The sequence below is a fragment of the Gavia stellata genome, chromosome 19, assembly GCF_030936135.1.
Source record: "Gavia stellata isolate bGavSte3 chromosome 19, bGavSte3.hap2, whole genome shotgun sequence".
NCBI lineage: Eukaryota > Metazoa > Chordata > Aves > Gaviiformes > Gaviidae > Gavia > Gavia stellata.
The window spans coordinates 3,261,512-3,285,730 of record NC_082612.1 but is presented as its reverse complement, the minus strand read 5'-3'; the positions used below and the strand labels follow the sequence as shown (position 1 = coordinate 3,285,730).

Here is a 24,219-nt window from a genome sequence, read left to right as displayed (position 1 = left end):
GCTGCCCGGATGAGCCTGCTTTCACACTCCCAAACCGCAGGACTTGGTCTGAGTTTCAGGGCCCTAAAACTGGCCAAATGGGGCTGGTACCAAGCCCTAAAAATTCAGGACTTAGTCTCTGTTTCTGAGCCCCCCCAAAACAGAGGACTGACTTAGTCTCAGTTTCTGAGCCATGAGCCTGGCTCCAAAAACGCAGGACTTAGTCTCTGTTTCTGAGCTCCCCCAAAATGCAGGACTTAGTCTGAGTTTCAGGGCCCTAAAACCGGCCAAATGAGCATGGTACCAAGCCCCCCAAATGCAGGACTTAGTCTCTGTTTCAGAACACTAATACTGGCCAGCTGGGACTGGTTCCAAGCCCCAAAAATGCAGGACTTAGTCTCTGGTTCCGAGCTCTGAGCCCCCCAAAACAGAGGACTGACGTAGTCTCAATTTCTGAGCCATGAGCCTGGCTCCAAAAACGCAGGACTTAGTCTCTGTTTCTGAGCTCCCCCAAAATGCATGACTTGGTCTGAGTTTCAGGGCCTTAAAACTGGCCAAATGAGCCTGGTACCAAGACGCAGGACTCGGTCTCTGTTTCACAGCCATAAAACTGGCCAAATGGGGCTGGTTCTGAGGCCCCAAAACGCAGGACTTAGTCTCTGTTTCTGAGCCCACCCCCCCCCCCAAAACCACATGACTGACTTAGTCTCAATTTCTGAGCCTTAAACCTGGTCAAATGAGCCTGGCTCCAAAAATGCAGGAGTTCTTAGTCTCTGTTTCTGACCCCCCCCAAAATGCATGACTTTTATTATAGAATGTCTGTGTTTCAGAGACCTAAAACTGGCCAAATGAGCCTGGCTCCAAAACCCCAAAATACAGGACTTAAGTGTCTGTTTCTGAGCCCCCCAAAATGCATGGCTTTTATTACGTAATGTCTCTGTTTCAGAGCCCTAAAACCGGCCAAATGAGCCTGGTACCAAGCCCCCAAGACGCAGAACTTGGTCTCTGCTTTCAGGACGCAAAGCTGCCCAGCTCAGCCTCAGCCCAGGCTGCCTGCTTCGGAGCCCCCAAACCCACACGCCTTGGTCTCTTGTTTCCCGTCCGGAGCCCCCAGCAGCCGCTGTCAGGGCCGGGAAATGGGGGACTCGGTCCCTGAGCCCCCAACCCAGCCAGCTGAGCCGGGCTTTGAGCTGCGAACCCCCTTGGCTCTGCACCCCAAACCCCAGCACTTACTGGGCCCCCCGAGCTCCTGCTCCAGCTCACCAGCCCAGGTCCTGCTGCGCGAAAAACCCGCGGCTGTGCCCGGCTCGGAGCCCCCGCCGAGCCCCTGCGCCCGCTCGGAGCCCCGGAGCAGCCCCGGAGCCGCCTCTCGCCTCTCCCCGCACCCACCGCTGAGCCCCAGAACCGGCCCAAGCCCTTGAGCCCCGGAACAGCCGGCTGAGCCCAAACCCCCAACCCCGCGTGTGATGTCGGGACGGGCCCGGGAGCCCCGGCGGTGTCGGGCGGTGCTTGAGAACTGACCGGGGGGACCCGCGGGGCGGGCCCGGCCCCGTGTGGCCGCGGGCGGCTCGGGCGAGGACGGGGGGCGCCGGGCTCCGGCCCTCCGGGCTTTATTCCCCGGCGCCCCGAGCCCCGCCGCTCCTCCTCCTCTCGTCCCCGCGGCAACTGCCCCGCGGGGCCGCCCCTCGCCGGGGTCCCGCGGCTCCGGGCTGGAGCAGCCCCGCTCTCCCGCACACCGCGGCCCAGACCCCGCCGCCCCGCCCCGCCCCGCCCTTGTTCCCGCCCCGGCCGATCCCCCCTCCTCACCTGGGGCGGGCAGACACCGCCCCTCCGCCTCCCCGCGGCTCCGAGCGCCCGGGGCTCTCGGTGCGGGGCCGGGCCAGGCCTCCCGGCCCGCGGGGCCACCGCGGGGCCGCATCCCCCGCCCGGGGACCCGGCCCGGCCCGGCGCCGCCCGCGCACTGCAACTGAGGGAGAGGGCGGCAGAGGAAGATGGCGGCCGCCAGGGCCCACAGCTCCCTGGGCCCCGCCCCGCGCAGGCGCTCTGGGGCTCCGCCCCGCCCAGGGGGCGGTACCTCCGCAGGGCGGGCCCTGCCGGCGGGATGGGGCGTGGCCAGAGGGCGGGGCGTGGTCGGGGGCGGGGCGGCCCATCGGCCGCCGGGTCCTAGCGCCCGCCCGGCCCGCGGCAGCACCGGGGACACCGGCTGCCTTTGAGTCGTAGCGGGGTGGGAAGACCCCCCCCACGGGGGGACCCCCGTGCCCAGAGGAGAGCGCAAGCCCGAGGCGCACAGCCCCAAGCCCCGCGGCCCCCGCTCGGGCCAGCGCAGGCGCGCTCCGCCCAGCACCGCGCAGGCGCTGCGACCGGCAGCGCTGTCATGGCGGAGAAGGTGCAGAAGAGGTGAGTCCCGGTCCCCCCCCCCGCCATCCTCCTCCCGGGCCGCCCTCCCGCCGCTTCTCCCTCCCCTCACCGCTCCTCCACCCGCTCCGCTCGGCGGCTCCCCCCCCCCGCCCCGCCCCGTGGGTCCCCCCCCGTGCGCGCCCCGACGGTTCCCCCTCACGGACGCGCCGTCCGTTCCCGCAGCGTGAAGATCGCGCCGGGGGCCGTGGTGTGCGTGGAGAGCGAGATCCGCGGGGACGTGACCATCGGTAAGCCCCCCACACACACCCCCCTCCTTCTCCCCCCGCCCCGCCCCGCCCCGCCCCGTCGGGGGTGCCGGTGCGGGCGTCGGGGCCGTCGGTGGGGTGACGCGGGGCCGTCCCTCGGCAGGGCCCAGGACGGTGGTCCACCCCAAGGCCAGGATCATCGCCGAAGCGGGGCCGATCGTCATCGGGGAAGGCAACCTGATCGAGGAGCAGGCGCTGATCATCAATGGGTGGGTAGGAAGCCGGAGGGTGGGCGCGGGGCTCTCCCCGGGGGTCGTTCCCCAGCCCCGCATCCCCTTTCGGGGCAGCCACCACCTCCCCGCACAGCTCTGCTGCCACGGGTGTCCCCAGAGCCAGGCGGGACGGGGAGAGGGGTTGTTTGGGGTCCCGCAGCGGCGTTCCCGGGCTGGGCTTTGCAGGGGGTTGGTGTTTCCCGAGATACCTCAACAGGGATCCCCTGTCAGTCCTGTCAACGGTGAGCTCGTGCTTACAGCTCTTGGAGGAGCAGGGCGCTAAAACCTCCGGGGAGGTAGAATTTAAAAAAAACAACCCCCCAAAACCTTTTGCCTATGCGTGCGGCACTACGGCTAGGGAAAAAGTCCTCCCTCTGTGAATCCTTCTCCAGCTGACGGAGGAGAAGGATCCCGATCCTGAGAACGAGAGACCCTGCGCAAGAGCAAAGAGTCTCAAAACCCTGACGGGTTTGGTGGGACATACCCGACTTCAGCCTCTCGCAAAATTAAGCCGCCCAACAGCAGTATCTTTGCGATCTCAAAGCTTGAAATATATTCTTCTGTCTTGCAGGTATCCAGAAAATATTACGCCGGAAACGGAAGAGGTGGAGCCCAAGCCGATGGTCATTGGCACCAACAATGTGTTTGAAGTGGGGTGTTGTATCCTTGCTGCGCAGTGAGGCAGACCGTGATTTCGGATGGGTGCGTGTGTGGGCTCTGTCGGGGTTTAAACAGCCCAGGGCGGGGTGTTGGTTTGAAAACGGCGTTCGGGTTTACCGTGTGAAACAAAAGCCAAACATTTTACAGTTTTCTTTAACGCGGACCCGTAGATTCCCAAGCAATGAAGGTGGGCGATAACAATGTCATCGAATCCAAAGGTGAGTCTCGGCGTACCATCTTGGCCCTTGCGAGATGTTGCTCTTGTAGACGCCGGGAAGGGCAGAGGAGCACATGCTGGTGTCTTGCTGTAGCTGAGGCCAAACCACAGCGTGTCGCAGGGCTGTGGTTTTCGCACAGAACCCGCGTATGTTACTGCCTTGGTGGGAGCTGGGCTGGCTCCTGGCGCTGAGCAGCTTGTCCTGTTGATGTTTGGTGGTGCAGGGTTTAACCGCACCGTGGGCATGGCTCTCACAGGGATTCCTCTCGCTCGCTCTCTCTCTGGCAGCATTTGTGGGCAGGAACGTGATCCTGACGAGCGGCTGCATCATCGGGGCCTGCTGTAACATCAACACCTACGAGGTGATCCCCGAAAACACCGTCATCTACGGGGCCGACTGCCTCCGCCGCGTCCAGACGGAGCGGCCGCAGGTGGGTGTGACGCACGGGTGACACGCCGTCACCCTCCCGTCCTCCGCAGGCCACCCTCGGGGTGGCGGCGGGGCTGCTGCCTGACCTCCCCTGCCTCTGTTTCCAGCCCCAGACGCTGCAGCTGGATTTCCTGATGAAGATCTTGCCAAACTACCACCACCTGAAGAAGACCATGAAGGCCACGTCCACTCCTGTCAAGAGCTGAGCGCCTTCTGCCGAGGGTGGTTGTCCGGGGCTTTCGTCTGGTCCTGTGAAGCACTACACGGCCCCGGGAAGCGCCGGTCTCCGCGTCCCTCATTCCATCCTTGGCAAAAAAGCCGGTCTTGCTTATTTGTGTCCTTTATTGATATCCCGCCGAGCATCTCGGACCAGCTTTGGATCTGTTGTCTCTCTCGCGCTCGCTCTATCGTAGGTGCTTTGTTTTGGGAATAAAATGTCACCTGCTCTTCTGTCGAGGGGGGGCTGCAGCCCTTTCTGGGTCAGGTAGGGCCGTAGGGGTGCTGTACCCGCCTCACACCGGTACCAGTATTTCCCCTCGCCTCGGGGCGGGGGTCTCTGCGGCCGGGCTCCTCGGCTGGCGGGGTGTCCTGGCCACGCACCCCCAAATCCATGCGGATCGCGGGGTGGGAAAGGCTCCGGTGCCGCCCTCTCTCCCTGGCCCCCCAAGGCTGCCTCCTGCTCGGCCTCCCTGCCAGAGGGTCCAGAGCGGAGCTGAAGCTCCTCCGCTCACCAGCCATTCTGGTGAGCTTCGGACACGTCCACGCTTCCCCACCGGCCCCCGAGATTCCCCAGGGATGTTGTTCACACCTTCCCCTTCTATCCTCGTACAACACAGCCCAATGTTTTGCCTCGGCGCAGGAGGAAATTGATGCCGGAGCAGAAATTCCTGTAGGAAAGAGAGGGAGAGAGAGGAGGGAGCATCAGCAGCCGCCCGCAGAAGAACCCCAAGTGCCAGCTGGGCTGCGGGACGTGGGGTTTTGATGTGGGACGCAGGGTTTCGGGTGGGACACGGCAAGGTGCAAAAGCAGCGCAGCGCCCAGCAGAGCCGATCGGATTTTCTCCCTGCGTTCAGTTGCGGGGATACCAAAAAAAAAAAAAAGAAAGAAGAAAACCACCGTTTTTTGGCTTTGTGATTCCAACCCAGGGTCCAGCGCTGCTGGGAAACGGCAGCTCTTTCCCAAAGCTGAGTCCAAATAAGGGCTGCGAATATTGTCCTGGCCGCTGCTGCCTCTCCAGCCCACCCGAGCAGCCCCAGCCAAAGCTTTTTGCGGAGATGCCTACGGAGGGGGAAAACAATGGGAGATGAAACACATCCCTCCTCTCCCCAACTTCGCCCCCTGACAAAAGATAAGGCAATATTTTCCTGGGTGTTTCCTCCAGGAGCAAGAGGCTCCAGCGGATTTGGGTAACTAAATGGGTCCCTGTGCTTTAAATCCCCTCTCCAGACCACCTGCCCTCGTAGTCAGACGCTTCCCGCTCCCCCAGATCCAGCTGGCACGGCTCGTTTCCATCTCCCTCCCAGCACGAGAGGTTCCGCTCTGTAAATCGCGGCTGCGGGGAGGCTGGAAGCTCTCTGCTCTAAGTCGGTGGCGGGGCTGGGTCCGGCTGGGTGGCCGGCAGGACCCGCGGGCAGCTGCCTGCAGATCTGGTTTGGCCGCCGAGTTGCGGAAAGGAAAGCTGTGACCTCAAACACCCCTTCGGTACAGAGCCCTCTGATGTCCTCGGCGTCACCTCCGGTCCCCGCAGATTGCGTGCGGGCAGCATCTGCTCTGGACGCGGCTGCTGCTCAAACGCTTTTCACCCCGAGAGTCTCCGTCACGCTGCTCCGGAGCCGAGCGCAGACCCCTCCGCGAGGACAACGGCGGGGCTGGGGTCAAGCCGAAAAACGAGGGACAAAACCAAGCGAGCAGGGCGCAAGGTCCAGCGCGGGCTCACCTAAAGCCCAACCGAAGCCCGGAGCGGGGTGGGAGCCTAAATGCAGCCCCGGGGACGGGTGGGGAGGAGGCACCGGCAACCGCGGGCGCAGGTGGGGCTGGTTGGGGTGATGAGCCCCCACCGGCCCTCGGTCCCGCCGGGGTGAGGGCGGAGGGGCGGGCAGGGCTGGCACTGCTGCGGGGGGACCCCCGCTCTAAGGTCACCTCCCTCCCACCCTGGCCAGCCCACAGTGCCCCGCTGCCTGTCCCACAGCCTCCGCGTCCCCCCTCCTGCGCCCTGTGTCCCCAGCACTGTCCCCTCCTCTGCCCCGCAGCCCTGCTGCAGCCACGTCCCCTGTCCCTGGGACTGTGTCTGATGGCCCCAGCTTTATGTCCCGTGTCCCCAGGACTGTCCCGTCTCCCCCGGCTTGTGTCCTATGTTCCCAACCTCGCCTCCTGTGTCCCCAGTCCTGGGTCCCAAGTCCCCAGCATTGTGTCCTGTGTCCCCAGAACTGTGTCCCGTTTTCCCAGCCTTGTGTCCAGTGTCCCCAGCCTGTACCCAATGTCCCCAGCCCTATGTCCCATGTCCCCAACCCTGTGTCCTGTATCCCCAACCCTGTGTCCAGTGTCCCCAACCCCATGTCCCATGTTCCTAGGACTGTGTCCCAAGCCCTGGGACTGTGTCCTGTGTTCCCAGCCTTGTGTCCTGTATCCCCAACCCTGTGTCCAGTGTCCCCAACCCCCTGTGTCCCATGTTCCTGGGACTGTGTCCCCAACTCTGTGTCCAGTGTCCCCAGCCCTGTGTCCCATGTTCCTGGGACTGTGTCCTGTGTCCCCAGCCTTGTGTCCTGTATCCCCAACCCTGTGTCCAGTGTCCCCAACCCCCTGTGTCCCCAACTCTGTGTCCAGTGTCCCCAGCCCTGTGTCCCATGTCCCTGGGACTGTGTCCCATGCCCCGGGACTGTGTCCCTTGTCCTCAGCCTTGTATCCTGTATCCCTAACCCTGTGTCCAGTGTCCCCAGCCCTGTGTCCCATGTTCCTGGGACTGTGTCCCATGCCCCAGGACTGTGTCCCTTGTCCCCAGCCCTGTGTCCTGTATCCCCAACCCTGTGTCCAGTGTCCCCAACCCTGTGTCCCATGTTCCTGGGACTGTGTCCCATGCCCCGGGACCGTGTCCCTTGTCCCCAGCCTTGTGTCCTGTGTCCCCAACCCTGTGTCCAGTGTCCCCAGCCCTGTGTCCCATGTTCCTGGGACTGTGTCGCATGCCTCGGGACCATGTCCCTTGTCCCCAACCCTGTGTCCAGTGTCCCCAGCCCTGTGTCCCATGTCCCTGGGACTGTGTCCCATGCCCCAGGACTGTGTCCCTTGTCCCCAGCCTTGTGTCCTGTATCCCCAACCCTGTGTCCAGTGTCCCCAACCCTGTGTCCCATGTTCCTGGGACTGTGTCCCATGCCCCGGGACTGTGTCCCTTGTCCCCAACCCTGTGTCCAGTGTCCCCAACCCTGTGTCCCATGTTCCTGGGACTGTGTCCCATGCCCCGGGACTGTGTCCCTTGTCCCCAACCCTGTGTCCAGTGTCCCCAACCCTGTGTCCCATGTTCCTGGGACTGTGTCCCATGCCCCGGGACTGTGTCCCTTGTCCCCAACCCTGTGTCCAGTGTCCCCAACCCTGTGTCCCATGTTCCTGGGACTGTGTCCCATGCCCCGGGACTGTGTCCTTTGTCCCCAGCCTTGTGTCCCATATCCCCAGCCTTCCGTCCCGCGTCCCCAGCCCTGCATCACGCACCCCCTCTCCCATCTCCCGCCTCCACGGCCCTGTGTCCCGCGTCCCCAGCCCTGCCCCCCCCCCCCCCGCCCTCCCCCGGCCCTCCCCCGGCCCCCGCCGCCCCGCCCCGGCCCCCCCGCGGCCCCGCCGGCCGCCTTCAGCACCGCCCGCCCCGGACGCGGCTGCCGCCGGCGGGACGAGGAGCCGGAGCGGACGCACCATGAGCAGCCTCCCCGCCGAGCGGGAGGGGGGCCCCGCCGACCCCGGCCTGCCCGAGGAGGAGGTAGCAGGGGAGGGGGATGCCTCGCCGCGGGGGGGGGGGTCAGGGGTTTGGGGGGGCCCCGCTGCCCCCTCCCCACCCGCCACCTCCGCGGGCTGCGCTCCGCGGGTGCCGGCTCCGCGCCCGGGGGGGTCCCGTCGGTTTCCCGTCGGGGCGGGGGGACACAGACACACACACACACGAACAGCGGGCAGCGCACCCCCCCGCTCCGGGGAGCACCCCCCCATCGGGGGGGGCACCGCATCCCCGCGGGGTCCCCCCGCAAACACCCCTCCGCCTCCCCGGGGAGGACCGCCGGGCGCGGGGGGGGCCCCGCTCAATGCCCGCAGCGCCCCGGGGCGGGGGGGGGGGGGGGGGGGGGGGGGGGCAAAACAGCCTCACCCCCACCCACCCCCCGGGGCCGGTGCTCGGCGCTGTCGGTGGGGCTCGGGGGGGGACGGTGGGTACCTCACGTCCAGCCGGCTCCGCGCCCCTCTTCCAGCGGCTCTCACCCCGGGGAGGCACAGAACTCGCCGCCCCCCCGGGGCCGTCCCCACGCCCCGCCACGGGGACGGGAGCCGGTTTTCTCCATCGCCACCGCGAAGTTCCTGGTTTTGCCCGTGACCTTGAGATGGGAATTTGGACTTTGGGAGGGTGAGAGCGGGCAGAGAGGATCTCCTCCTCGCCTTGCACCCGCTGCGCTGCTCCGGCACGTCCCCACCGCCTTTTCGGTGGGGGCTCTGGTTGATAGATGACGCCGGGATGCACCGTGGATCCGCTTGCCTGCTGTCCCCTACCTTGATTTTTTTATTCCAGAGGCAATTCCGGCCTGAAATCTCCCAAAGTTTACCAAAGTGCTCCCATGATGGGGAATTTTTCATCCGGTAGGCACGCTGGGTGCAAGACAGACGATGCTGCCGCATCCTTGCGGGTGACGCGGCGATGGGGCTGGGACGGGCATGGCAGCGGGAGACGTCCACGGAGGCCCATTGGCTTTCCCAATGGCGCGGCACGTGCCACGCCGGCGAAGGGCAGCCCTCGCCCTGCTCCCGGCTGGGACCCCCTGACCTCGCGATGCAGCCCTGCCCGCGGGGATGCCAGACACGAGTCCCTGGAGGGGACGGCTGCGAGGTGCCAGGGTCCCCCGCCATACCGGGGACGTGTTAGGAGGGCGATGGCCGCGTGCAAGCCGGGCTACTCCGGTGCCGGGCAGGTATTTTCCTTGCGCGAGTTTTTCCCAGTCCCGGCTGGAAGAGCCAGCGCTGTCGAGTATTTGCTTAAGCGAAGGGGGTTGCCAAGCTACTGCGCCCTGCAAACCTCTCCCCTCCCTGGGGCTTGCCTTCCAGCCTCGTGCCCCCCCCCAAAAAAGAGGGAGAAGCAGCACCCATCCAAGGAAGGTCGATCCGGGTGCTGCGAGGTGGGACGAGCCCCCGTTTCGGCCCCGCTCCTCCCGCCTCCTCCCCAGGCTGGCTGGAGTCCCACTGCCTCCCCATCCCTCTCGCCGTCCCCCCCAGGAGGGACCCCCCCAGCACAGGGGAGCTGTGGGCCAGGGGGGTTCCCCACAGAGGAGCCTGGGGGGGTGTGCAGAGCAATTTGGAAAGGAGGTCACGTCACTCCGGCCGGGCGAGAACGGCATGTAAAAGGCTTGACGGAGGCCTTATTTGGTAGCAGAGCAGCTCCAGAGAGCCCGGCTCGTGGCCCTCGTCCCCATCCCATGCCAGATCCCTCATCCCAGGGGACCAGGGCACGGGGAGGGGACCCCAGGGACAGTTCCTGGCGGGAAGGTGCCCAGTGGGTGGGTGAGGTTTGACCCTGTGGCCCCTGCGTCGCATCCCCCCGTGCTCCTGTTTCCTTTCCTCCTTGAAGCGCCGGGTCTGGAGGGTTTGGGAACAAGCCCCGGTTGGGATATGGCCACGCGTGACCCCCGGCCGTGCCCGCCGCTCCTCCGCTCTGTTGCAATCCCCCATCTGCTCCCTTGGCTTCTCGCTGGCTTTTCCTCTGCCGCTTCCTCGTTCCAGCCCCGGCAGCTCCGGACTCGCTCTTCTTTCCCAAGGGCTGCTCCTCTCCTCCCGTCCTCTGCCGGACGTTTGGCTGCCGGTCCGGAGAAACAGCTACGGATGGCGGGGCCGGAGGCTGAGCCCGGTCCTCCCGCATCCCGGGGGTGGAGGAGCCAGCATCCCTCGGCCTCAGCCTTGTTTATGTCGGGGAGTTTTGTGGGTTGATGGCGTGTGTACACACAGCCCGGGAATCTAAACCCAGCCGAGGAGGACGCTCCATTAGCGGAGCGAGTTATTTACGCAAGGACTAATCCCCGCGGGGCTGGAATGCACCCCGCCGCGGGGGAGGCAGCACCCCACTTTGCCGGGGCGGAGCGGGACGAAGCTCCGCTTGCCCTGTTTAACAGCTCGATCGCAGCCCCGTGCCATCGCCTTCCCGCTCTCGCCGGGGTCCGGCTGCCCAGCGTTCCCTCCCCGGCGGCAGGCAGTCAAGCGGCTAATCGGCTGGTAGAGAATTAAAGCGAGCCCCCGCTGCAAGGCGGTGGACGCCGAGCTGGGGTTTGAAGGAGGCGATTAAATGCCTCGTGAATGAATCACCCGGACGCCTTCCGCCTCTCCGGCCCCCGGCTTGTTAACGTTTACCGGGGGGGTGGTGGTTTGCGCAGGGGCAGGGGAGCGTGACCGCACCGGTGGGGCACCCGGCGTCCCTCAGCGCGCCCAGCATCCCTCGGGGTGCCGCTATCTGATGGGGTCCAAGGCAGGCAAATGCCTCCCTGGTGCCTGCTTACCTTCCGGAGACGAACCTGGCTTGTGGCTTTGTGGGAGGAAGAGGAGGAGGAGGACGAGGAGGGCTGCCAGTGCTCTGCCATGGATCTCTCAGTGCTGGGGCCAACCTCGAGCTGTGTTCTAGAGACCCCAGCTACCTCTTGGCCCAGGTCCCTGCCTCTCCTCGCGTGTCCCCAGCCCTGACCCCCCCAAACCCCCCCCACGCCCTCTCCAGCATCCCTTAAACGGTCTCCAGACAGGACGTGGTATTTTGGGTGACGGTGGGATGCAGAGGAGCAGAGGTGAGAGGGACGGGCCAGAAGTGGGATGGAGACGGCTTCCGAGGAAGGGGAGAGTAGCAGAGAGTAGGAGAAGGCTTTCTGCTGGGACAAGAAAAGCCAGGAGGGAACAAACCAGGAGCGAGGTGGCGGAGGTGGGATCCAGCAGCCCTGGCAAATCTGGGAGCTGTGGGGCACAGCGGCAGGAGCAGAGGAGGACTGCGGAAAGGGGATTTCATGTGCTCCTCGTGCGGTCCCATAGCTGTCATCCCTGGTGAAGGAAATCAAGGCGGCGGTCACCTGCGAGGTCCTGCGCCCGTGGCCAGCGGCTTCCCGGAGCAAACATCGGCACTTCTGACCTGCAAGAAACCTTTGGTTTCACCCCAGATTGTAACAAGAAGGGGAGAGAGAGAGAGAAATGCTCCACCAAGAAGAAACTGTGAAAAATGTCTGCGCAGCGGAATTGAAACGGAACAGCCGGGGCTGTCCTAAACCGGGGTGTTTGGGCTGCGGGAATCCCACCGCCATGCTCGAGCGCCCGTCGCTAATCCTTGCTGGGGAGCTGTTGGTCTGGCCCCGTCTCACAAGACACTTGGCAGCACGTGTCTCGCCCGATCCACCTCCGAGATAGGGTCATTTTTCCCTATGGAAGAGCATATACCTGCCTGCCAGCCAGCGATTTCTCTGACCGGGCTTTTTCCCCCCCCGGCAAGGGCAGGATTTCGCCCTGAGCGCGTTTCTGGTAGAGGATGGAGGCTAAGCCCCTGGGATCTCTCCGCACAGGAAAGCCTGGAGCAGCTCTCGGCAGGCTGAAGCTCCTCTTCCATTTAAGGGCAGGAGTAATATTTCCGCCTAAAATCTTTCCCTTGGCAGAAGGATATCCGTCCAGCCCGCGGGGAATTATCCCCAAGGACGTTCCCTTTCTCCGCCGGTCCCACCTCATTTTAACGCAGCCCAAACCCTCCCACCTGCTTGTTACCCAGCCCAGCGAAAGGATGATGTTTACGTAGGACCTACTCAAAGGGCACTTTGGCTGGGTACGCCTGGCCCCCGGCACCCTTTTGCGGGGTGCAGATGGGGAGCACCCATGACCTTGTATCTCCTCCCTCCCTCCCTGGCCCCCAAACATCCTTTGGGGGCTGGAAACGAGCCGGGGGATCCTTTGGAGCCCTTCTCCCGCTCGCCGCTGTATAATCTTACAGTTTAAAACTTGGCCGACCCGCGTTTGAACTTGCAAAGAAAACAAGTCATTACCGAAGAGAAGCCCTTCCTTTGCGAGGCCGAATTTCGCAGGGTTTTTCAGGGTCTTTTATCTCTCCCATCTCTCTGCCGCGAGGCTCGTAAGGGTTTGGATTTCAGGAACGCGGCAAATTGGTGGCGGGTTCTCCCCCCTGGAGCCGGCTCCGACGCTGCTGGTGTTTCACGCAGCTCCCCCGGGAGAGGAGAGGCGGGAAGCCAGCGTGCCGGGGAAGGAGGACTGGCGGCTCGAGGGATGATGGAGACAGGGGGGACCGTGCAGGGATGCTCAGCCTCGGGCGGCAAACCCAGCTGGGAGGGTGGATGTGTCTGGCGAGCCCATTTCCCAGGTGGCACCTGCGCTCAGGCGGACCTGTCTGAAGGAGAATGTATTTTTTTTGCTAGGAAAGGATAAATTTGCCTTCTTTACGTGGAATTTCGTGGACACAAGGAGAAGCTCCTCTGGATGAATCCCTCCCCTGCTGGGAGAAATTCGGGCAGTGACTCCATGGGGAGATGGTGCAGCATTGAACGCCTTGGGATGCTCCATCACCTTCTGATCTCAGAAGAAAGGCAGAAAGCTGGTGGGGGGGTCCTCCAAGGTGCCTTGGGGGGGCTTCCAGCCCACTGTGGATGGTCCCAGTAGAGGGGACGGGCTACCACGCTGTGCCTATCTGCAGCCCTGGCTCAGGAAGGGGGGAGGCCATGCCTGCGCTGATCCCATCCAGCCCGGAGCTCTCAACATCCCTCTGGGCAAGGCCCTGAGCATCCTTTCCTGGTCCGAGGAGGGCTTGCTTTCCAGGACGAGTCAAGCACGGTATGGCCGTACTTTCACAGCTGGCTTGTCTTCTGGCAGCCCCCATGCACCCAGTGATGGGTATTGGCAGCGATGGGTATTGGCAGCGATGGGTATTGGCAGTGATGGGTACCGGCAGCGATGGGTACCGGCAGCAATGGGTACTGGCAGCGAGAGGTACGATGGGTACCAGCAGCAGCAATGGGTACCAGCAACGATGGGTACGATGGCTACCAGCAGCGATGGGTACGGGCAGTGATGGGTACAATGGGGGGTACCAGTAGTGATGGGTACCAGCAGCGATGGGTACGATGGGTACCAGTAGCAGCGATGGGTACCAGCAGCGATGGGTACCGGCAGCAATGGGTATGATGCGGGGTACCAGCAGTGATGGGTACCAGCAGCGATGGGTACGATGGGTACCAGCAGCAGCAGCAGCAGCAACAGCGGGGCTGTTGACACAAGGGCTATATGCAAATGGTCCCAAGTACCTTTTGTTATTTAATAGATACAGGTCAGCCAGAGGTTTTGTTACACAAAGCAGGAATGTTTGCTGCTCCCAGGCTGGGAGATGGGGTAGATAGCTTATCTACAAGAGAAAGAAGAAATGTCAGCAGAAGAATAGGCCTGGGCTGGCTGTTTCACATGTCTCTGCCCCTGGGAATGGGGCAGGCAGGGTGCCTGGCCAAAAACTAAACTAAAATAAAACAAAAATGATCAAGGTTTTCCCCTCCTCCAGAACAAATCTGGCAGCTTGGCACCCAGGGGGTGGGTGACCTTGGGCTAGCCCCTCCAGTTCAGCTCTCACAAGGCATTTGGGTGCCTGACAAAATAAGCTACAGCCAGCAAATCCTCCCGATTACCTCCCGGTAAGGTGCTATGGGAGCAGCAGGAGCGGGACGGGCTCAGGAGCAAGCCTGGAGCTGAGCGGGATGGCAAGGCAGGGACCCCACCGACACGGGCACCGTCCCCAGGTGCTGGTGGGTGACGGCAGCCAGGGTCAGACCCACCCGCGAGGACGCAACAGAGACCAAGCCGGCAGCTCCCCCGCAGTGAGGTCGGAGCCTAAATACAGCCCTGGGGCCGTGGGGGGGGTGTCCAGGTGGGGACCCCCACCCCATCATCAACCCCAGGCTCCCACGGGGTCCCGGCCATTGGTCACCAGAGTGTTTAGCTGAGATTTTGGGGATGAGAGGGACCGGCAGCAGCTCCAGCTGTCGCTCTCCTGCCCCCCGCCCCACTGCTCCCCCAGTTACGAGCCGGTTGTAAAGCAAAACCATCCTGGCACGGGTCTTGCCCAGGTGGGGTTTGCCCGTCCCCGAGGAGCCCCACGTCCCCGCTTGGGGTCAGTGGAAGCAGGGTTTCTGCGAATCGCCCTGGCGTGGCGGATGCCACACCACGGCAAACATGAGGTCCACCCAAAAAGAGTTAAAACCCCTTAAAAGGTGACTTTTATAAACCAGGGGACAGGCTGCTTAAAACCAGCCCTCTCCAAAACAGGGCCATTCCTCCAGGAGGAAGAGTTGGGGTTTGCTTCTCCCGGTCCTTAATGAGCTGCTGCAATGAAAGAGAGACAATAGGCATTGTCTGCCGAGTGAGGGCTCTGCTGGGGATGCCGGGAGAGATCCCGTCTGCCAGCCCAGGGTAGGAAGGCGCTGGGATGCTGGCAGCCTTTTTGACCCGGAGAGCACTCGCTGCGGTGAGGACGGCTCTTGGTTACCTTTCCATGGGGTCTTAGCAGCTTGCTCTGCGGTCACCCAACGGATGGAGATGCTCTTCCCAAAATGCCGCATCCCCCAAGTGTGGCTTAAGGCTTTTGGCTGCCCACGAGGTTCCCCTCGGGCTGGCACCATCCCTCTCCCGTGCCACCACCTAAGGCTGCAGGAGGCGTGGGGTATCCCCAAATTAGGGATGAGGGAGGGTCCCCAGGAAGCTCCTTCTTTCTTTTTTAGGTGAGGACGCTCTTTGTCAGCGGGTTGCCTCTGGACATCAAGCCCCGGGAACTTTACCTGCTCTTCAGGCCCTTTAAGGTACCGGATTGGGGAGGGGAGAGGGGGGCTGGAAGCGCAGGGCTGACCCCCTGCCCCATCCCCATGGCCCCACCAACCTTGGTGGGATCTGGGAGCCGGCTGGTTTCCCCCAAAGAAGTCTAATTCGGTCATTTTATTCACAGAAACAAGTTTCTGTGCCTTTCTCCCCCAATAAACCATAGGAAAATGGCATCGGGTGCTTTGATTTTAATTGCGCGTTGACTTGCGCCCCATTTAGCAGGAGAAGAGCGCTGGCTGCAGACCTCTCCGGTCTCTTCGCCCTGCCAGACCTACAGCTCAGACACAGGCTCTTTTCAAACACGAAGGATAATATTATCAGGCATCCAGCATTCCTACAAAAATCCAGTGGCAGCGAGTCCCCGCGCCGGTGCTGAGCCTTGGCAAGCTCCCCCCCCCGCCGTGCCTGCCCCATGCCCCCCCAGCTGCAGGACTGCCGGGCGATGGATGCGGGAGGTTTCCCTCTCCGAGGGGCAGCTGAATGGCGCTGGTCTCCACCAAGCACCCTTTTTTATTCTTTTCTTGCAGGGGTACGAAGGGTCTCTCATCAAACTCACCTCCAAGCAGGTATGAGCCGCTCAAAACGGGGCGAGCATCCCATGCCGTGCTCCCACCCTCCCCCGGCACCCCCAGTCCCTGGGGCAGGGGGGTCCCCCCTCTGCTCCCCACCAGCCTGATTTGATGGTGCCTCCTCTCCTTCCTCCGCAGCCCGTGGGCTTCGTCAGCTTCGACAGCCGCTCCGAGGCAGAGGCGGCGAAGAACGCGCTGAACGTAAGCGTGCCCCGGCCGCTCCACTTTTTCGGGATTTTCCCCCTTAATTCCCTGTCCCGGGATACTCTCCCCATTCCTCCGTCCCAGGGACATGCATCTCCGGTGACAATTGGCCCCACCGCATCCCCATCTCTCCAGTCGATCCCCATCAGCTCCTTCTCATCTGCAGCCTTCCTCCCCGGGGGCTGCGTCCCTCTTGCCTTTCCCAGGGCAATCCGGGAGCGCTTGAACCCTAAGGATTAGAGCCTTAGATACCAGTCAGCGAGAGACGCCTTTCCCAGCCTTTCCCATTTCTTCAGCGGGAAAAATCCCAGCTAAAGCTGCAAAAGAAAAAGCAAATTTCGCTTTCCTTTAGCAGCTCCCTCCTACCTCTGCGGAGTTAACCTCCTGAAAACAGTCACGGGGAGAACCGCGTGGCGCCGGTTCTCCAATTCCTCCCCGGATTTTGGGTTGGGTTGGTGTTTTTTTTCCCCCTTGTCTTCATTTTCAATGTAAAACTTTTTTTTTGGCTCCTCTAATCCCTCTGGATAAGAGCTCGGCCATGCGGGATGCCGACTGCCAAATATGGTGCCGATGCTAAAGATGCCGGAGGAATGCGAGCCGCCTCGGGGCCCGGCAAATTAGCTCATTTCAAGGCTGGAAGTCGAAAAAAAATAAATAATTGGGAGTTATTTTTGCTGCGGGGCTGGCACGCGGCGGTGCTCGCCCACCCGCCGTGCCTCCTTCCCTCCCGCAGGGCATCCGCTTCGACCCCGAGATCCCCCAGACGCTGCGGCTGGAGTTCGCCAAGGCGAACACCAAGATGGCCAAGAGCAAGCTGGTGGGCACCCCCAACCCCAGCACGCCTCTCCCCACCGCCGTACCTCAGTTCATCGCACGGGAGCCCTGTAAGTACCGGCCCTGGTCCTCCCCACCTGCCACCACGGCAGTGCCAGCAGGTTTTGGGGTGGTGGGCACCAGGAGTCACCCCCCGTCCTCATTTGCCTCCGGAAAACACCTTATTCGGGCAGTTTGATGTCGTGCGGAGATCACGGGTGGATGTAGCGATGCCAGGCCCCGGGCGCGGGATGCTGGAGGGAGCAGGGATGCCGCGGGGGGATGGTTATGGGGAACACCAGGTCCAACTGGAAGGAGCAGCGCCTGCTTGCTGCAAGCGCGGTGGCACGTGCCGGCCAGTGGCCAGGCGTCCCCAAAGATGGTAGCCAACGCTGGAGAGGACCCAGAGGCAGGCGACAGCCGGCTCGGCACGGCGCGTGGGAGCGGGATGAGCCCGCGGTGCTGCTTCACCGCGCCGGGGAGTTTCCAAGTCGCAGCCGGGGGTCTTGGCAGAGACCTTGGCAATGTCTTGCCGTGAGCGCGCCATACCTGTTTCCGCTACCAAAAGAGCGTTTTTTGCGCGGATGCCGGTTCCTCACCTCGCTGCTGTGCACAGGCGTGAGCCGCACGCTCTCCTTCGTGCCCGCCACCGCCGGATCTCTGGGGTAATTAAACCTCTTGGAGACAACGAGCCCAGGCCGGCCTCCCAGCGATGCACCCAGCCCCACGGCATTGCTCGCCACCGGCTGACCCCTGCGTTTTCCCAGCGGGCGAGTTCGGCGTCGGCTTCGCCGGTCGGCTCTTGCCGGCGGCACCGGCACGCTGCACTTCTCTGGGGGAAGCTCTGCTCCTGTCCCTGCCTGCTTTGGGGGGAGAAGGAATGACCGGCGGTGCTGTTGATGGGCGCGTGGCGTGGCGGGGACCGCGGCCCGTCGGTCGCCGTTAACTCTCCTTCTTCTTTTCTTGCAGATGAGCTCACAGTGCCCGCACTTTACCCCAGTAGCCCTGAAGTGTGGGGGCCGTACCCTCTGTACCCAGCGGAGTTAGCACCTGCTCTACCTCCTCCTGCTTTCACCTATCCCGCTTCGCTGCACGCCCAGGTAATCCGGACCCATCCGCCACCACTGCGCTCACCCTCCCGGACCCCCTTCCCCTCGGTGCTCGCCGCACCACTAACCTCTGCCCGGCTAACAGGCACTCACTCCCCCCCTCCCCGAGATTTAGGGATGGCACCCAAACCAAGCTGAGCGCTGGCAGCGGGGCGCGCTCCCCAAACACCTCTCTCTGCCTTCCTACCTTCGCTCTCGCCCGCGCCGGGGGCAAGCGGGAGGGAGGGAGGGATGGGGGATGCTCGCCGGGGCTGGACCGCCTCCACCGTTCCCAGCACCTAATGACCCGTCCGGCTGCCGCCACAGTGCAAGATGGGGGGTCCCGAGCCGCCCGCCGCCCCTCGAGCGTCGCAGGGATGCGGCTTGGTGGACACGGGGCGTGAAGCAAAGCGACGCTGACGGGGAGGAGAGGGCAAGCGAAGCAGAAATGGAGGACCCATCTTTTATTGACGAGGCACTCTCTTGTCACAAGCGCTTTTCTGCTGGCTGCCACCGCCGCTGGTCCCCGATGGCAGCACGCGGCCGTTAAAAATTAACCACCCGCCCCGGGAGAGGAGTGGGGAGAAGAAGAGAAGAAGTGGAAACGGAGGTGGCAGCGGATTTCTTCGCAGTGCCAGCCTGCGGGACGTTTCCCAGAGCAGCGTCGCGGGGATGCCAGGAAGAGACCCCCACCCCCGGGGGGAAACAGGCAGCCGCGCCGGACATCGTCCCGGCTTTCGCTCCTCGCCGCCGGCTCCGGCTTGGCGGCGAGCAGGAGGAAACTAGCGCACGGAAGCAGATTTGCCAGATAAGCCGCATCCGAAAGGCTTTTGGCCCTGGACCGCGGGGATTGAGCTGGGATAGCCGGTTATCCAGAGCCGCCATCGCTGGGAGCCGGAGGCAGCCGGGGTCTGGTTTGAGCGGGAGGGCAAGGAAAAGCGCTCGGCGTACAAACCAGCCGCAGCCTTTGGATGAAACTCCGGAAAGAGCGGCGGTAAATATTATTGCAGCTACGTACTTGCCTTGTCAAATAATGCCTAACAGGCAGCACCTGCGCTGCTCGGGAGGCCGGGGAAATGGCCGGCGAAGGAAACGGAGGCTCCGAGGGCCCCCTGGGACCTGACAACCTGATGTTAGACCCTGTTAGAAGAAATATTCCCCGCCGTGGTTATAGAGCCAGCGCAGCAGGGAGGATGGTGGCAGCACCTTCCCCGTCGCCCCTGGGTGCTGCGGTGAAGCGGGCAGTGCTCTCCTGCTGGGGACCACAGCCTGTCCCCGTCCCCGTCCCCCCGCGCAGCTGCCAGCGTTGCGGGTTTTGGGGGGGGGCGTTGGAGAGGGGTGCCACCACCCAAACCGGAGCTGCTCGCTGCGGGGTGGTCCAGGTGGCTGGGTCCTGCAGCGGGATGGGGAACCTCAGGATGGCGGGGCCGATGCGGTGTCAGCCGGCAGAGCACCGAGACACAGACAGGCAGTGAGAACCGCCGAGTTTTGGCGTCTGACGTTTTCGCCCCCCCCCCCCGTCTGACGCGGGCTTTGCAGGTGGTAGGAGGGGATGAGCCCACCTCCTGCGCGGTGAGACTGCGGTGCTGCCATCCCAGCTCGGTCCTGCTATGAGCAGTGATGGCGGGAGCCGCACTCGGCCCCAGCCGGCGTTACTGTCCAAACCGGAGCTGGGGTGGCTGTACTCTTTGCGTTTCGACCTCCCTCGGCTCTGTGCCTGGGAAAGGCCGGGAAAGGGAAGCCCAGAGGCAGCTGGCTCCTGCCAGAGTGAGTGGCCACCACCCCTCTCACCCTGTGCCCCTCTTGTCTTTGCAGATGCGCTGGCTCCCTCCCTCCGAGGCTGGTTCTCAGGGCTGGAAGTCCCGTCAGTTCTGCTGAATGCCGGGTGAGTGCCGCCTCCTCGCTCCTGTCCTCCGCCGCCGGCGTGGCGGGCTGGGGGCCACCTCCACCCTTACCCTGAGCTCCCCCCACGCGCCTCTCCGGGTCTCCGGCAGCTTGGGGTGGGCATCCAGGCCCTGCACCCGTGGGGCCGCTTTCCGGCAGGCACTATAGGTCCGGGCGCTCTCCTTGCCCGCACCAGGCTTGCCATTGGGAAAGGGATGTCTCTGCCGCCGTCCACCCCAATGCTTTCCCAAATAACCCTGGAGAGGATGGAAAGGCAGGTCGGTGGCTGGCCCTTGCTGTTGCAGCAGGGCCACCCAGCTGAAGGCAACCTCCACCTCCCAGGGCAACACAAACATCTCATTAAACCTTAACGAAAACTATCCTGGCAGCCCGGGGTGGCGGGGCTGCCAAAAGGAGAAGCGCGGCATTAGCGAGTGCCCGGCTGCCTGGCAGGAGGGAGGGGCTGGTTCCATTACGCCTGGGACCTCTTTGGATAGAAAAAGCCTTGCAAGATAGGCTCTGCAAATAACTCAGCCTTTCATGGCTAAGTAAACAAAGGGGATTCAGATGGAAGAGGGTAAGAGGCTCGGTCGATGCTGAGCATCGCTTGCCCCGTGATCTCAGCCTGTCCCAACCATCCCAGCTGCCGTCCCCGCCGCTGCCTGCTGGGAAGCCTCCTATGCCACGTCCGCACCCACCTGCGGAGAAACCCCAGCGGATCCAAGGAGGCGGCAAGGCTCCGGCATCGGCTGCCCGTGCTCCTGTGCCACCGCTCCGCCCGGCACCCGCAGCCCTGCGCCGTGGCCACGAGGCTCACTCACCCGGGGAGGGCAGGAGGACTGGCCGTTCCTGCAGCCGACTCGAGACTTGGATCCGCAAAGCGTTTACCGGCTATTTTAGGCCCAGCAGATAAAAATAGGGAGTGGCGAGGCTTTGGGAAGCAGTGGTTCTTCCAAAATATGGAACGTGCCAATGTTTCCAGCTAAAATGTAAGCAGAGCCGTATTTGGGAAGGGGAGATGAGTGAATCCCTTGGAACAGGTCCATCTGCCTGCAGCAACCCCAGTAGCCACAATGGGCGGCAAGGATGGAGGGTCTGGGACCTCCCCGCTCCCCACCAGGCTCCTCCAACCAGGAAGGGCTACAGCACAGTCCAGCGAAGGGTTTTGCTGCCACGCTGGCTCTCCCGCCTGCATCCTCCCCATATTTGCCGCGTGGAGCCCATCAGGGCAGCGTTAAGCTGCAAACTGGCCCCTTAGGAAGCGCCGACCCCAAATAACCGCAAAATAACCTCTCCCCACAGCACACCGACCTCAGCCCCTGGCTGCCCCTGCCAGCGTCCCTAACCCTCTGCCGTGTCTTCTCACAGGTCTCAGGTGTGTGATGGTGGCCTACAGTCAGTCTTGTGGGTATTAATGGAGTCTTCCAAGGCGGCTACTGGGTTGGCGTGCTCTCCGCAAAACCACAGTGTGCTGGTAAGGCTGCAGCACGGCGCCCGGCTGCCCAAGGGGGACAGGGCCCCTTGGGCTTTGCTGCTTTGGGGAGGGGGTAAAGGGGTGAGGGAGCCAACGCGATGTCCCTGAGGAAACGGGCAGCGAGGCGGGCGCGTCCCTGGGACTGATCCCTGCAGGGTGGCATCGCTGCTCCTGCTACGGCATGGCACGGCGCCTCTAGCACCCAACCATGGCTCTGCCATTCCCGCGTTTATCGTTATCTGGGGCGAGAGTTTCGACAGCCGAGGAATGCCTCTTGGCTTTGAATTACCCCCGGTAATCTCATCTCGCTGCCGTCCTCGCTTCCTGCCTTGGATCAACAGAGACTGAATTCCTCTTAAGTGCAAAATCCAACTCAAACTTACTTAACTCTCAGTTTCCCAGCTGGTGCCCCCTCAATTAAAACCCCAGGGGCTACAGCCATCCAGAGAGGCAAACTGGGACCAGTGGGGTCCTTCCCCTCTGCCCGGCCGACTGAGCCCTGGCTGCCGACAGCCCCGGCTCTCCCCACGGGCATTTCCCACCTTCCCCTTTCCCCGTTAAACAACTGTCTTTGGAGCACGGTCCCGGCCCAAGCTACTCACCCTTCCTTGCCCCGTTTCCGAAACAAGCCTCCCTCTCCCCCAGGCTGCGGCACGGGAGCTTCCCCATGAAGGAAGAGAGATTAACCACAGCTCCTTTTCCGCTTTGCCTCAGCCCAAGATCGCGGCTGCCTTTTTTTCTTTTTCTTTTTTTTTAACACCTCTTTCTGTTGTTACAGGCTTGAAAAAAAAAAAAAACCTCACACAAGTTTGGATTCCTCCAAGACTTTCCCACAGCCTCTATCACACATCTGCTCTCCTAGAAGAAAAACAAAAAGCATACCTAGTAATAATATTTTCCTCTTTTACACTGTATATTTGTAAGAAAGAGTGTGTTACTTCTGAAAGCATGGTTTGACAGGCATTGCTGTAGCGTTTGAAAAGTCTTTTCAAACAGAACCATAGGAAAGCAGACTACAAAAAAAGCAAAATGAGAGCAAGTATTTTTGTACCAAACCTCCTAAATAGGACAATCTTACACTGGGTCGGACCACAGGTTTTGTGCTTGACTTTCGAATGCGTGTAATTAAGAGTCTCTATCCCCCCGGCCCCGTCAGCTGCATGTCGAAGGCATGATGTTCACGTGCGTGCAGATGTCGAGACCCACCATTCGGGTTTGTAGGAATCGTGCTCTCTCTGGCACAGGAATTGTGCTCCGGCTGTGTCGGCAAGACGTCTGCGGACACTTACAGTATTACCATTTTCTTCCCAGTTGTACCAAATGACAACCAGGCAGGACAATCAGAAACTTTCTTATGGTCATTTTTTTTACCTTAGGGCTACGTTAATAGCTTGCTGTGCAAAGCTTCGGCATGGTACAACGGCTCGGATCAGGGACGGGCAGAGACAGCCCACAAATGTAGCAAGGTGACAATTTGCCTCCTCCTCCTGCCATGACTGCTTGAAGTTGTTACGGGCAACGTAAACTGCTGTATGAGAAAAAAAACCAACAAACCCTTGGCTCGCTAGCTTACTCGAGGTTGGGCACGAGTCCCGAGCAAGCCGAGGGGCTTAGACGTGTGCCTACCGTTACGCCAAAGCGCTGGGCTGAACTGGGGTTTTAGCGTCAAGGTTCTGCCGGTCCGGCGGCTCGCTGCGTCGCATTTCCATCTTGCCGTGTGCAAAGACAAGAAGGGAGTCTGCTAACACCCCTGGGGCAGTATCTGTAACCTTTACAGAGATAGCGGACCAGCAAAGAGACCGCTTGACATACTAAGCTCTCCTTGCTCCAGGAGGAATTTGGAAAAAGAAAGAGCAAAGCAAACCAAACCAAGACCTCAAACAGATTTCAGTTTCTTGCAAAAGGAGGCATAAAACTTCTCCTTTCATTGCCTTCCCCTCCCACCTGCCCAGCCCTGCTGCAGGGCACACCGAGCTCAGCCGCTGCCTGGGCTTCGCCGTAGCTGGTTTTCCAGCTGCACTGAAGACACAGGGTGCCTGTGGCCTCGTTAAACATCATAACCTTTTTCTTCCTCCTTCCTTTTATTCTGTGGGTGGGCCAAAATAAGACGGCTGAGATTTTGGCTGCCAGAGCCGGGGCGGGGGGTGAGATGGTGCGACGAGAAACTGTCCCGTTGGGGTCTTCTGTAAAAAGCGGGATTGATAAAGGCGACATGAGAAGAAATCAATTCCCAGACAAACCTCTGAGCGGCTCTAAAAGGAACGATACCAGCGTTTCCAAGCGACGGACTAACTCTTTTAGCAAACTATTTCCTGTACTTTGTCTTGTGGAGAGGAGAGAAGCTTCCACATTGTCTACTCCGCTTTTGGAACTATGTTTAAAGGTACTTTTCTATTGTAATTTTTTAAAAATAAAACCAGTGATTATTATAAATTACGCGCAGAGTGTCGCCGTGTGCTGTGTATCTGGTTAGGAACAGGGGGAAGGATCCCCACACACACCCTTCAGGGCCTCGGGGAACAGCAGCCTCCCTCCTCCCTCGGGTATTTGAAGGTAACGCTCCTGAGGGACACGGTGATTTTTCAGGGCAGACACCGTCCCGCTTGGATCTTTAGGAAAGCTCAAAAATCCAGGCTGGAAGGATCAGCAGGCTTTAAAGAAATGACTCCAAGTTTACAAAGATGTTATCGGTTAGTTTTTAAACCTACTAATCTTGGCACGGAGCACAGGAGCTAAGCTGCGATTTTCCATGAGCTCAGCCACAGCAGAGGCAAACGTAACCTAGAAACGAAGGGCCAGATTATTTAAATTTTTTTTTTAACACGCCGAGAATTTTGAAAAACCGTTCATAAGCCCAACCTAGAAATTCCTCCTCCTTCCTCCGCTCCGCCCCGATAAATGCGACTAGTGTCCCCAGGAACCTCAGCCAACAGGCCAGACTCCGAAAACACAGTACCAGGAGCAAGCT

General features: G+C 61.8%; 2 protein-coding genes across 2 annotated transcripts; both read left to right on the top strand.

Moving 5' to 3' along the window:
• Nucleotides 1-2,316: 2,316 nt before the first annotated feature.
• On the top strand, nucleotides 2,317-4,615 carry DCTN6 (dynactin subunit 6). Its single transcript, XM_059826913.1, has 7 exons — nucleotides 2,317-2,376; nucleotides 2,560-2,624; nucleotides 2,746-2,851; nucleotides 3,426-3,514; nucleotides 3,685-3,732; nucleotides 4,020-4,162; nucleotides 4,269-4,615. The coding sequence occupies exons 1-7, from the start codon at nucleotides 2,354-2,356 to the stop codon at nucleotides 4,365-4,367; spliced, it is 573 nt and encodes a 190-aa protein (XP_059682896.1). The 5' UTR covers nucleotides 2,317-2,353; the 3' UTR covers nucleotides 4,368-4,615.
• Nucleotides 4,616-8,059: 3,444 nt separating this feature from the next.
• RBPMS (RNA binding protein, mRNA processing factor) lies at nucleotides 8,060-21,184 on the top strand. The gene is made up of 8 exons (XM_059826834.1): nucleotides 8,060-8,122; nucleotides 15,123-15,200; nucleotides 15,747-15,785; nucleotides 15,927-15,989; nucleotides 16,726-16,876; nucleotides 17,775-17,905; nucleotides 19,709-19,778; nucleotides 21,146-21,184. The coding sequence occupies exons 1-7, from the start codon at nucleotides 8,060-8,062 to the stop codon at nucleotides 19,769-19,771; spliced, it is 588 nt and encodes a 195-aa protein (XP_059682817.1). The 3' UTR covers nucleotides 19,772-19,778; nucleotides 21,146-21,184.
• Nucleotides 21,185-24,219: the final 3,035 nt, after the last annotated feature.

Coding starts and splice junctions, on each gene's coding strand:
- DCTN6 (XM_059826913.1), top strand. CDS start 2,354: ATGGCGGAGAAGGTGCAGAAGAG. Junction 3,515..3,684: donor TGTGTTTGAAGTGGGGTGTT/GTATCCTTGCTG, acceptor GCGGACCCGTAG/ATTCCCAAGCAATGAAGGTG. Junction 4,163..4,268: donor TCCAGACGGAGCGGCCGCAG/GTGGGTGTGACG, acceptor CTCTGTTTCCAG/CCCCAGACGCTGCAGCTGGA.
- RBPMS (XM_059826834.1), top strand. CDS start 8,060: ATGAGCAGCCTCCCCGCCGAGCGGGAGGGGGGCCCCGCCGACCCCGGC. Junction 15,786..15,926: donor TCAAACTCACCTCCAAGCAG/GTATGAGCCGCT, acceptor CTTCCTCCGCAG/CCCGTGGGCTTCGTCAGCTT. Junction 15,990..16,725: donor CGGCGAAGAACGCGCTGAAC/GTAAGCGTGCCC, acceptor TCCCTCCCGCAG/GGCATCCGCTTCGACCCCGA.